Source organism: Neofelis nebulosa, chromosome 1 (assembly GCF_028018385.1).
Source record: "Neofelis nebulosa isolate mNeoNeb1 chromosome 1, mNeoNeb1.pri, whole genome shotgun sequence".
Taxonomy (NCBI): domain Eukaryota; kingdom Metazoa; phylum Chordata; class Mammalia; order Carnivora; family Felidae; genus Neofelis; species Neofelis nebulosa.
Window position 1 is genome coordinate 494,495 of NC_080782.1, and position 13,031 is coordinate 507,525.

The window sequence follows — 13,031 nt, forward strand, 5'->3', positions numbered from 1 at the left end:
GGATGCTCCCCGACCATAAGGACCACAAGGGAAACGCTGCTGGCAGTGAGCAGGAAGGGGCAGGAACAGCCGGGAGACCGGCACAGTGTGAAGGGGCAGAGGAACAGAGGGGCGGCACGCCGAGGGTCCCTGGGTGGTAAGTGCACTGAGGTGAGGCAGGGCAACCCAAGCTCCATTTCTCGAAAAGGTCCACGAGCCCCGGGAGAACACACACCTCCCAACAAGTGAGCCCGGGGTCCGCAGCCGTCCCGCGGATCAGGCTCGTTACTTGCGTCGTCCAAATCTGTGTCTTTACCGTGTGAAAACCTGGTGAGCCGACAGGAAGCACGAGGGGGTCAGGGTGAATGTCGCACCTGTTCCCGTGGCTCCCGTCCGTGTTTGCTTCGCACACTTCTCTCCGTTCTGTCTTCTCCAGTCACAGCACTGTGGGTTTGGTGGTAGTAAGCACAGTTCTCTGTCATCTACAAACGTGGTTTTACTTTTTCCGACGTGTAGCACTTCTGGGTATGTGACTCCAGGTTGACAGCTATTTTCTGTCACGCTTTGTGGAAGTTATTTCCTCCCTCTGTCCTTACAGCCAGGTCTGCTGTCCGTCTGCTCTTCCTCTGTCGGTGATCTTTCCTCTGGCTGTTCGTAAGGTCAGAGTGTCTCCGGCACCCCGTGCTTCCGCACGGGAGGTGGAGGTGTAGATCTCCTCACCTGTGCAGCTGGCTGGACAAGAAGCCACCGGCACGTGTTTTGTGAGTCCTGGGCGACCCTGCCACTACAAAGTCCCTTCTCGGGGGCTTTGTGGACGCGTCTGAGGCCCACCTGCCCTCCGCGCCCGCCAGCCCTCCCTCCACGTGGCCCTCACGGCTGCATCCACATTCTGGCAACTTCTTCAGATTACTTTCCAGTTCAAGAACTCTCTCTTTGGCTATGTTTAATCTGGTGTTTAATTTATCCTAGCTTTTAACAAGTATATTTTTTATTTCTAAAAATTCTTTTCAACCTTTAAAAAAATTTTTTTAACGTTTATTTATTTTTGAGACAGAGACAGAGCATGAATGGGGGAGGGGCAGAGAGAGAGGGAGACACAGAATCGGAAGCAGGCTCCAGGCTCCCGGCTGTCAGCACAGAGCCCGACGCGGGGCGCGAACTCACGAGCTGTGAGATGGTGACCTGAGCTGCAGTCAGTCGCCCAACCGACTGATCCACCCACGCGCCCCAACTTTAAAAGATTCTGTGCATCCTCCTTAATATCCTGTATTTCTAATCCTTGAGGTTTCTGGGGGTCTGAATTCTCTTTTACTGTTTCTTGGCTCTCACATGCGTGATGGTTTGTGATTGAGCTTATCTGGACTGATCTTAAGCTCTGAAAATCTAGCTTCTTAACTTGGGCCAGTTTAGCTCAGTTTATTTCTGCCTGAGACTGGATTCATCCTGGATCCTTGCCCCCAGCTCTGTTCCGGGCTTCTGGATCAAGGCCTGGTTTCAAAGGAGCCCCTGGTCCTGGACCACCTACCTATCAGCTCACTTTTGTTCTCCAGTTTTGGGGGGATTTTCTCACTTTGTATGAATCCAGGATGCAATGAAATTACATTTTCATGAGAGCACTAATTATCTTGTGGTGAAAAGTTCACCATAAAGCCAGAAGCCCTGGGGCTCCTGGGGGGGAGCTCAGTGGGTTAAGCGTCTGACTCTTGGTTTTGGCTCAGGTCATGATCTCACTGTTTATGAGTTCAAGACCCATATCAGGCTCTGTGCTGGTGGCATGGGGCCTGCTTGGGATTCTCTCTCTCTCTCTCTCTCTCTCTCTCTCTCCTTCTCTCTGCCCCTCCCTTGCTCACTGTCTCTCTCTTTCAAAATAAATAAACTTAAAAAAAAAAAAAAAAGGCTAGAATCCCCTCCTCTGTATCACACCCCTCGTCCTCACTCTGGCCAGGACTCAGGCTGGGTGGGGGCAGGAGGGGCTTCGAAAAGGCCACTTGAAACCCAAGAATTTAAAGTTTACCAAGACTGATTTCAAGCTTATTGCCAATGAAATTATTTTTTATTATTTTCGTATAACTGTCTGAGAAATTCTGAAGAATTTCCCTAAAGGCTACTTAGGTTCATAACAGTTGTCAACATTCCTAAGTAACACAAGTGAAAACACCACACCAAGTCTGTCCTGAATCTTGGAGCACGATGGGGACGTGTTCGGGAAATAGCACAAGTCAGGGTGTGCACAGGCTCCCTTCTTTCCTGGACTCTGGACGCGGACCCAGCACTCCGCTTGGAGGAAGCCGGGCCATCGGCTGCCACCGGTGCCTGGGTAGAGGCGAGGGCTGCACTGCACCACGAACACAGCGGGAGCCCCTGCCGGCCTCAGGCCAGGCAGGCATCGTGGGAGTCGGGGTGAGCGCCTGCCCTGGACTCAGGGGCTTCCGTGGCAGGGCGGACACAAGTCGTGCTGACAGAGATATCCAGGTTGACCCTGGTCTCTCCCTAAGCATCGAGCGGGCCCTCTGCTTCCTGGCTGGATGGCGATGCCTGGCCCCAAGCCGCCTCTGCTGTCTGTCCTGGGAGCTAGATGTGCTGGAGATTGCACACCTGCCCATCCGCTGGCTTCCTGGCGGTGGTGACAGTGGCAGGCTCCGTGCCCTGGACCTGCTGCCTCCGCAAGGGGACATCCAGGTGCAGCACATTCTGGCTGCTGGAGGGCAGTAGGTGCGGGAGCCTGAGTTTCTCCAGGGCCGCCTCCCGAGCCCGGATCTCTAAGGACACAGGTGTGTGGATGCCCATTTGGCCAGTGTGGGCTCCTTGGCTCCTGCAGAGCAAAAGAAAGTGCCATGAGCACCTGAGGGCGGTGAGCAGAGGGCGCGCCCAGTCCTTGGCCCCGGGTGCAGAACCGGCCCTCTGCCAGGAAGGCCAAGGACAGGTTCCTGGTGCCGTCCGTCCTGACCTCTTGCCAGGAGGGCGGCCGCTTCTGCACAGAACATCTGTGTCTGCACACACAGCCCTGCTCAGCGGGTCAGCGGGAACCCTCCTCCACCCCTCCCCCGTGCTGGGGTCCCCGTACTGGGCATCTCCTCGGACCCAGCAGCAATGCTCACGGCTCCTGGTGCAGCGGGCAGGCATTTCCCAACCCACACGCGGGATGACTGGCGGTGCCGACGGCCTTGTCCACCAGTTGTGGGCGCGGCACTGGCCCAGCCCACCAGCCGCGTGCGCGTCCCAGGCCCACCTGTGCCAGTCCTCAGTGATGGCAGACTCACACCTGCTCATGTGACAGGGACCGCACCCCACCACATGTGGTTTTCAGTCACATTTCCCGGAGGATGGCAGAAGGTACGCACTTGTTTGTGGGTCTTCTGGGTTCCCTGTTCCCCGAAGTGCCCAGCCATCATGCGGCTATGTTTTTCCTGCTGGTGTCATAGTACTTTGTGTCCTGGACACCAATTCTTTGTCACCTATGTGTCACAAATATTTTCCCGATTTTTGACAGCCTCCCTTTGTATCTGGGTGTGATCTAATTTCTGTGTACCTTCCTTTAGGGACAGTGCCTTTAAGAAAACCCTGCTTAAGGACCCTCAGTCACCATGAGGACCTAAGGACAGTACCAGGGGTGCCCGGGGTGGGGGGGCGGGGGGCTCAGTCTGTGAAGCGTCGGAATCTGGGTCTCGGCTCAGGTCATAATCTCACGGTTTCCTGGGATCGAGCCCCGCGTCGGGCTCTGTGCTGACAGCGCTGAGCCTGCTTGGGATTCTCTGTCTCCCTGGCTCTCTGCCCCTCCCCTACTCTCCGTCTCTCCCAAAATAAATAAACAAACTTAAAAAAAGAAGATAGTACCAAATATTATCTTCCAGTTTGTATAGTTGTCCCTTCACCTATTGTGTCTTTAGTCCATGTGGAATTAATTTGTGTAAACGGTACAAGGTGGGGTCCGATTTCATTAGTGTTATTCCCACACGGCACCGAACGTTTCCGCGTTTATGAGACAATCTACCCACCCCTGCTCGTCAGCCGCCCCGTGCCACAAACAGTGTCCCTGTGCCCACTGACGTGCTCGCGGCCCCTGCGAGCCACCACGCCAGGCCCTGTGCTTGTTTCGGCACAGACCCCACTCTGTCTTTGACTCACGAGCTTCGTGGAAGCGGCCCGGCCAGACGTCCTAAATTGCCCCTCTCCCGCTCCTTGGCATTCTTGGTCCTTTGCAGTTCCACACACATCTCAGACGCAGGGTTTCGAGCTGGCGCCCTGCACTGGCCTCTCTGGGAGGCCTGCACGCACGCCGCGAGCTGGGTCTGTCCGCACTCATCAGGCTCCTTAAAACGCCCCTCTGCGAGTTTTACTGTTTTCTCCATGCGTCCGGCGTGTCTTTTGTTAGGTCTGTTCCTAGGGACGTCGCTTTCTGAAAATGCTCCGAAAATGGTCTAGTTTTCCCTCCCTAACGTTCCTTACTTCTGTGTGAAGTGCCTGTTTCACTTTCACTTTAAAAGGTGCATCAGCCAGGAGGGCAGCCCTGGGCCGATGGCCCCCCGTACTGCAGGCAGGACTCCACTCTGCCGTAGCTTCCGTTACAGCGAGCGTAGTTAGTCGATATTCCCCGGAAGGACGCCCCTTTATTTATCGCCAAATATTTAAAAATATACATTTGCTTTGTCTCTGGAGTGTGCCAGCTCGCTCACGACATAGCTACAGTCTCACTTGCCGTTCCTGGCCTCATCGGACCCGAGTGTGTGCGGGTTTGCAGCGCAGGGCCCTCAGCCCCGCTGCCTCGCACGCTGCCCCCCGAGCTCCCCTCCCTGCCGGGGACTCCGCTCACACCGCAGACCCCAGCCCCACCTCCGGTCGCGCTCTCCGCCTGTCGTCCTGTCTTTGAGTGTCAGGTAACCTCTCCGGTTCCGGCTTCGAGCTCACGAACTCCAGCTGTGACCCGCGTGCTGCAAAACCCTCAGCCAGCCGCCCCACGTCAGTGGCATTTTCTGCAGCTCTAAGTTTCATTTGGTTTCTCTTCAGATACACGTGCGATTTAAACAAGTTTTCTGTTCTCTTCAGATGTTTTTCCCTTTGCCTGTTGTTTCCCCAAACAACAACCACAGTTACTTTGCATTTGGTCCTCGAGCCCAACTCCCGACCTGTGTCTGTTTCTGTGGTGGCCTTGGCCTCCATGAGGGCGTGGCCATGTGGGATGAGAGCGCCTGGTATCTTCCCAGCTCCTTCGAGGGGAGCGCCTCTCGGCACCTGCAAACGGCTGGTCCAGAATCACTTGGTGTTAATCCTCAGCTTGAGGAGTTGGGGTATTTTCTCAGCTCCTTTCGGCTCCAAGGTTCATTCTTGTGTCCTGTGGGAGCGGAGCACGGGGTTCTTCCAGGCTCACCACTGCAATGCGCGTGTAGCCATTTGGGTCCCGATTTTACCGGATGACTTATCGGCCTTCCGTTCTGGCTGCGCCCTGAGCTTGGGCCTGTCTCTCCCTCCTGTGAGGCCATGAGAACCCGGCTCACCAGGGAGGCAGGGGCCCTTGGGACACAGGCTGCAGGTGCCCACGGGGCTCTCTGTGGGTTTTCTCTTTGCCTCCGTCCCTGGCTGAGGACCCCTTGTTCTTACCTGTCCACGAGCACCTACACCCACATGGACGGCGCGCACATGCATGCCCCCGTGGCGTCAGTCCACTCAGGAGCCAACCTGCCACGTACCCAGATCTGAGGCTCAGGCTCCCTGTCACTTTGCCACTTGCTTGTAGTTTAGGTTTCTTAAAATCCAGCTTCGGCCCTTTCTGGAATCACGCAGAAATCAAACTCACCCTCTCAGCTTCCATCTCTTTTCTAGAAACGGGCGCCACTGACTCCTGCGGCCACGGGCGTGTTGAGAGGTCGGCCTCCACCTCTTTTCTAGAAACGGGCGCCACTGGCTCCTGCGGCCACGGGCGTGTTGAGAGGTCGGCCTCCACCTCTTTTCTAGAAACGGGCGCCACTGACTCCTGCGGCCACGGGCGTGTTGAGAGGTCGGCCTCCACCTCTTTTCTAGAAACGGGCGCCACTGACTCCTGCGGCCACGGGCGTGTTGAGAGGTCAGCCTCCACCTTTCTAGAAACGGGCGCCACTGGCTCCTGCGGCCACGGGCGTGTTGAGAGGTCGGCCTCCACCTCTTTTCTAGAAACGGGCGCCACTGACTCCTGCGGCCACGGGCGTGTTGAGAGGTCGGCCTCCACCTCTTTTCTGGAAAGAGGCGCCACTGACTCCTGCGGCCACGGGCGTGTTGAGAGGTCAGCCTCCACCTTTCTAGAAACGGGCGCCACTGACTCCTGCGGCCACGGGCGTGTTGAGAGGTCAGCCTCCACCTTTCTAGAAACGGGCGCCACTGACTCCTGCGGCCACGGGCGTGTTGAGAGGTCAGCCTCCACCTTTCTAGAAACGGGCGCCACTGACTCCTGCGGCCACGGGCGTGTTGAGAGGTCGGCCTCCACCTCTTTTCTAGAAACGGGCGCCACTGACTCCTGCGGCCACGGGCGTGTTGAGAGGTCGGCCTCCACCTCTTTTCTGGAAAGAGGCGCCACTGACTCCTGCGGCCACGGGCGTGTTGAGAGGTCAGCCTCCACCTTTCTAGAAACGGGCGCCACTGACTCCTGCGGCCACGGGCGTGTTGAGAGGTCAGCCTCCACCTCTTTTCTAGAAACGGGCGCCACTGACTCCTGCGGCCACGGGCGTGTTGAGAGGTCGGCCTCCACCTCTTTTCTAGAAACGGGCGCCACTGGCTCCTGCGGCCACGGGCGTGTTGAGAGGTCGGCCTCCACCTCTTTTCTAGAAACGGGCGCCACTGGCTCCTGCGGCCACGGGCGTGTTGAGAGGTCGGCCTCCACCTCTTTTCTAGAAACGGGCGCCACTGACTCCTGCGGCCACGGGCGTGTTGAGAGGTCGGCCTCCACCTCTTTTCTAGAAACGGGCGCCACTGACTCCTGCGGCCACGGGCGTGTTGAGAGGTCGGCCTCCACCTCTTTTCTGGAAAGAGGCGCCACTGACTCCTGCGGCCACGGGCGTGTTGAGAGGTCAGCCTCCACCTTTCTAGAAACGGGCGCCACTGACTCCTGCGGCCACGGGCGTGTTGAGAGGTCGGCCTCCACCTTTCTAGAAACGGGCGCCACTGACTCCTGCGGCCACGGGCGTGTTGAGAGGTCAGCCTCCACCTTTCTAGAAACGGGCGCCACTGACTCCTGCGGCCACGGGCGTGTTGAGAGGTCAGCCTCCACCTTTCTAGAAACGGGCGCCACTGACTCCTGCGGCCACGGGCGTGTTGAGAGGTCGGCCTCCACCTCTTTTCTGGAAAGAGGCGCCACTGACTCCTGCGGCCACGGGCGTGTTGAGAGGTCAGCCTCCACCTTTCTAGAAACGGGCGCCACTGACTCCTGTGGCCACGGGCGTGTTGAGAGGTCAGCCTCCACCTTTCTAGAAACGGGCGCCACTGACTCCTGCGGCCACGGGCGTGTTGAGAGGTCGGCCTCCACCTCTTTTCTAGAAACGGGCGCCACTGACTCCTGCGGCCACGGGCGTGTTGAGAGGTCGGCCTCCACCTCTTTTCTGGAAAGAGGCGCCACTGACTCCTGCGGCCACGGGCGTGTTGAGAGGTCAGCCTCCACCTTTCTAGAAACGGGCGCCACTGACTCCTGCGGCCACGGGCGTGTTGAGAGGTCAGCCTCCACCTTTCTAGAAACGGGCGCCACTGACTCCTGCGGCCACGGGCGTGTTGAGAGGTCGGCCTCCACCTCTTTTCTAGAAACGGGCGCCACTGACTCCTGCGGCCACGGGCGTGTTGAGAGGTCGGCCTCCACCTCTTTTCTGGAAAGAGGCGCCACTGACTCCTGCGGCCACGGGCGTGTTGAGAGGTCAGCCTCCACCTTTCTAGAAACGGGCGCCACTGACTCCTGCGGCCACGGGCGTGTTGAGAGGTCGGCCTCCACCTCTTTTCTAGAAACGGGCGCCACTGACTCCTGCGGCCACGGGCGTGTTGAGAGGTCAGCCTCCACCTTTCTAGAAACGGGCACCACTGACTCCTGCGGCCACGGGCGTGTTGAGAGGTCGGCCTCCACCTCTTTTCTGGAAAGAGGCGCCACTGACTCCTGCGGCCACGGGCGTGTTGAGAGGTCAGCCTCCACCTTTCTAGAAACGGGCGCCACTGACTCCTGCGGCCACGGGCGTGTTGAGAGGTCAGCCTCCACCTTTCTAGAAACGGGCGCCACTGACTCCTGCGGCCACGGGCGTGTTGAGAGGTCGGCCTCCACCTCTTTTCTAGAAACGGGCGCCACTGGCTCCTGCGGCCACGGGCGTGTTGAGAGGTCGGCCTCCACCTCTTTTCTAGAAACGGGCGCCACTGGCTCCTGCGGCCACGGGCGTGTTGAGAGGTCGGCCTCCACCTCTTTTCTAGAAACGGGCGCCACTGACTCCTGCGGCCACGGGCGTGTTGAGAGGTCGGCCTCCACCTCTTTTCTAGAAACGGGCGCCACTGACTCCTGCGGCCACGGGCGTGTTGAGAGGTCGGCCTCCACCTCTTTTCTGGAAAGAGGCGCCACTGACTCCTGCGGCCACGGGCGTGTTGAGAGGTCAGCCTCCACCTTTCTAGAAACGGGCGCCACTGACTCCTGCGGCCACGGGCGTGTTGAGAGGTCGGCCTCCACCTTTCTAGAAACGGGCGCCACTGACTCCTGCGGCCACGGGCGTGTTGAGAGGTCAGCCTCCACCTTTCTAGAAACGGGCGCCACTGACTCCTGCGGCCACGGGCGTGTTGAGAGGTCAGCCTCCACCTTTCTAGAAACGGGCGCCACTGACTCCTGCGGCCACGGGCGTGTTGAGAGGTCGGCCTCCACCTCTTTTCTGGAAAGAGGCGCCACTGACTCCTGCGGCCACGGGCGTGTTGAGAGGTCAGCCTCCACCTTTCTAGAAACGGGCGCCACTGACTCCTGTGGCCACGGGCGTGTTGAGAGGTCAGCCTCCACCTTTCTAGAAACGGGCGCCACTGACTCCTGCGGCCACGGGCGTGTTGAGAGGTCGGCCTCCACCTCTTTTCTAGAAACGGGCGCCACTGACTCCTGCGGCCACGGGCGTGTTGAGAGGTCGGCCTCCACCTCTTTTCTGGAAAGAGGCGCCACTGACTCCTGCGGCCACGGGCGTGTTGAGAGGTCAGCCTCCACCTTTCTAGAAACGGGCGCCACTGACTCCTGCGGCCACGGGCGTGTTGAGAGGTCAGCCTCCACCTTTCTAGAAACGGGCGCCACTGACTCCTGCGGCCACGGGCGTGTTGAGAGGTCGGCCTCCACCTCTTTTCTAGAAACGGGCGCCACTGACTCCTGCGGCCACGGGCGTGTTGAGAGGTCGGCCTCCACCTCTTTTCTGGAAAGAGGCGCCACTGACTCCTGCGGCCACGGGCGTGTTGAGAGGTCAGCCTCCACCTTTCTAGAAACGGGCGCCACTGACTCCTGCGGCCACGGGCGTGTTGAGAGGTCGGCCTCCACCTCTTTTCTAGAAACGGGCGCCACTGACTCCTGCGGCCACGGGCGTGTTGAGAGGTCAGCCTCCACCTTTCTAGAAACGGGCACCACTGACTCCTGCGGCCACGGGCGTGTTGAGAGGTCGGCCTCCACCTCTTTTCTGGAAAGAGGCGCCACTGACTCCTGCGGCCACGGGCGTGTTGAGAGGTCAGCCTCCACCTTTCTAGAAACGGGCGCCACTGACTCCTGCGGCCACGGGCGTGTTGAGAGGTCAGCCTCCACCTTTCTAGAAACGGGCGCCACTGACTCCTGCGGCCACGGGCGTGTTGAGAGGTCGGCCTCCACCTCTTTTCTAGAAACGGGAGCACTGGAGAATTGCACTGTGAGCTCTGAAGCGATGGCGGCAGCAGGAGGCGGCATCGTGGCCGAGGGTAGGTAGTTGTTTAAAAGCTGAGTGGTGGGGCGCCTGGGTGGCGCAGTCGGTTAAGCGTCCGACTTCAGCCAGGTCACGATCTCGCGGTCCGTGAGTTCGAGCCCCGCGTCAGGCTCTGGGCTGATGGCTCGGAGCCTGGAGCCTGTTTCCGATTCTGTGTCTCCCTCTCTCTCTGCCCCTCCCCCATTCATGCTCTGTCTCTCTCTGTCCCAAAAATAAATAAAAAACGTTGAAAAAAAAATTAAAAAAAAAAAAAAAATAAAAATAAAAGCTGAGTGGTGAACATTTCCTTAGATGAGGTGGGGCCGTCTCGGAAGGACTCCGGAAGGGGCAGGCGAGCGAACAACGAAATCACCGTGCATTTCGGCAGACTGCGTGTGGGTGGTGGAGTCTGAGCCTCCAACGGAGCACGTCAGGCCTTTGGTTCCGGTCACTAGTCAAACTCTCCGTGGCCCTCGCTCTGGTGCCATCGTTAGGGTGGCCACCGTTGCACGTCAGGGTCCCCGGCTCGGATCGGCGGCCACGGCGACGCCACCCAGGGCCAGCTCCTACCTTGCAGGCACTCTTTCAGCTGGGCGCCCAGCCCCACGCCTTGCACCTGCTGCTCTGTGGCACGCAGAGCAGGTGGCGGGGCTAGCGCGGGGACGCCAGGCCCCGTCGGCAGACACTACGTGAGCCCAGGCTCGTCCTCCGTGCCACTGAGACAACAAGCGTCCTGGCCTTTGAGTCCCCACCGGTGATTTCTCCCTCTCCTTGTTTTTCTGGAGAAAACGTTTTCCTCTTTAGGGAATCAAACTTGGGTGGATCTCAACTCCCACACTGCGTGATGTCTTACCTGAAGCTGGGCCTTTGCCCTCGGCACTGTCTGCTTTCACAGGCAACCTCATTTCCTGTTGGTCCTTTGAGACCTGCAGAGAAATAACGGGAAATACGTGACATGGCATCTCTTGCACTGCCAAAGGGAACAGAACGGAGCAGCAAGAGCACATTTTGGAGACGGAGCCACGACGGGCTCTGGGACAGCGGCGGCCATCTCACCTCTTGACTTCAGAGCACTCGCTTGTATGTGGGGCTGCTGATGAGGCTGCCCCGGGGCGGGGGGGGGGGTGGCTTTTCCCTCTGCACGCACATCAGGACAGAGACAAGTGGTGCTTTTCCTGATGAGCAGGAGGGTCTCCTGGGGGCCACCAAAGCCCATTTGGACCCTTGGCACGGGGGGAAGACGCAACACAGGCCGCCTCGTCTTGCCTGGCACTTCTCTGCACAACTCTGCTTGCTGGTGGTGAGTCCTGGCTACCCAGGGGCACCGAATGTCCTCACACCATCTCCCGAAAGCAGGAGGTTTCTCCCTTGCCCTGGTGCTACTGGCCCTGCTGACGGTGACTTCAGGTCCCCTGCACGGACGACAGGGGAGAGCACGGCTCTTGCCAAACGGCCGGGGACGGTGCTCCTTCTGACTCACAGGGCTGTGTGCGGCGGGACTGGACTGTGCAGCTGTGCACAACTTTCCTTGGAAGGTTCTGCAAGTCCAGTGTCTCTAGGAGATCTCTAAACCCATACATGCCTTCGTCCTCCTCCCAGAGCCAGCTCTTGAGAATTAGTCAAGATACAAACTGAGGTGTGAATGAGATTAAATAGGAAGGAAATGAAAGGGGAACCTCAATGAACAATGGCTCCCTGAAGAAGAGGAAGCAAACGGGAGCAGACTGTAGAAAAGCCAGGCGTGACAATGCTGTCGAGATGGACAGGCCCCCCGGGGACCCAACGCAGAGGCAGTTGTGGGAGCTGAGGTGGGGGCAGGGCTCCGATGGGTAAGAGGTGGGGGTGCCGGCCACAGAGGGTCACGGAGTGGGCAGCAACCTGGTAGAGGCAGGACGTGTAAGAAAAACCCACAGAAGGAGGCGATGGTGCCTGGAAGCAAAGGTGATCAAGGTATTGCTGAAATGATGCCCCAGGGAAGCACACTGTTTGTTTAGAATGAAAACAGAAACACAACGGAGCCGGGCCGTGGAACAGTGAAGGCCTGCCTGCGGGGTAGAGATTTGTGGGGGGGTGGTGACACGTGTTCTCAGAGTGCACATCAGCATCCTTCACCTGAGGACAAAGCCGGGGAGCAAGAAGCACGAGAGACTGGTCCTCCACAGATGTGACCACTGTGCTAAAGAGAGCCTTTAGGGTCAACTATTCCAGACTCTGAAGCCAGACCAGACACGCTGCACAGCACCAGGGGAGAGATGCTGTCCAACTCTTCCGAGTGAGTGGTGTCAACAGAGCAGCGACAACCCACCTCAGTCCTCCTGCGGCTACAGGCCAACAGCCTTCATTCCTGTGCAGGCAGTAGGGACTCTGTACTCCAAAACTTGTCTGTTGTGCCTTTTGGTTAGTCTGGTCATGTCCTGAGGGGCCGGCACAAGGGCTCACTTGCCCTGGCCCCCTTGGCAGCAGTAGCTGTCTTTGGGAGCATCTACTGGGACACTTAGTCCCCCTATTTGCAGCCAGACATTGAAGGAAAACACTGGCTGACCACAGAGATAATGAGAGAAACTTTGCAACAACAAATACATGTTTTGCAAGAATAGCTTGGGAGAGTCACAAACTGATAGTTCAACAAGCAAAGATCTATAATCCCAAGCAGTGGGAGAATCTGATGTCCAGACTTAACCACGTTATAATACTCAGAATATACAGTTCTCAACAAAAAATTATAAAACATCCAGAGAAAAAGGAAAATATGGCCCAAAGGAGAAAAAGAATTTGACAGAATTTCCTGGAAGGGGCCCAGACATTTGAATTAGTAGTCAAGGACATTAGGTCAGTTATCTTAAATGTGCTCAATGAGCCAAGGTGAAGAATTAAAGGAAGTCATGAAAATACTGAATGAACAAAAAAGAAAATCAATAAAGAGATAGAATTACAAAAAAGAACCAAACAAATTCTGCCACTGAAAAGTGTGAAATTAAAAATTCACTAGAAGAGTTCAAAACAGAGCAGGAGAAGAAAGGATCTGTGAGCCTGAAGACAACTGAAATTCTCCAACCTGAGGACCAGGGAGAAAAATGGAACAAAGGAAAATGAGAGCACCCGGCGGACCTGAGGCCCAGAAGGAGAAGAGAGGGGGCAGAGAGAAAAAGTATCTGAAGAAACACTGCACGC

General features: G+C 57.6%; 1 protein-coding gene across 3 annotated transcripts in view; it reads right to left on the minus strand.

Annotated features, from left to right (window-relative positions):
* Positions 1–1,039: 1,039 nt before the first annotated feature.
* LOC131500729 (palmitoyltransferase ZDHHC11-like) overlaps positions 1,040–13,031 on the minus strand; it is a 42,383-nt gene continuing 30,391 nt past the window's right edge. For 2 of the 3 annotated variants that reach the window (XM_058710186.1, XM_058710263.1), the window contains exons 11-12: positions 10,714–10,786; positions 1,040–2,791 (exon numbers count right to left, since the gene is read on the minus strand). In XM_058710186.1, the coding sequence (XP_058566169.1) occupies positions 2,551–2,791; positions 10,714–10,786 (314 nt within the window). In that variant the 3' untranslated portion in view covers positions 1,040–2,550. Of the gene's footprint in view, positions 2,792–10,713; positions 10,787–13,031 lie in introns of those variants that run through there. The other variant, XR_009256492.1, reaches the window with a different exon arrangement.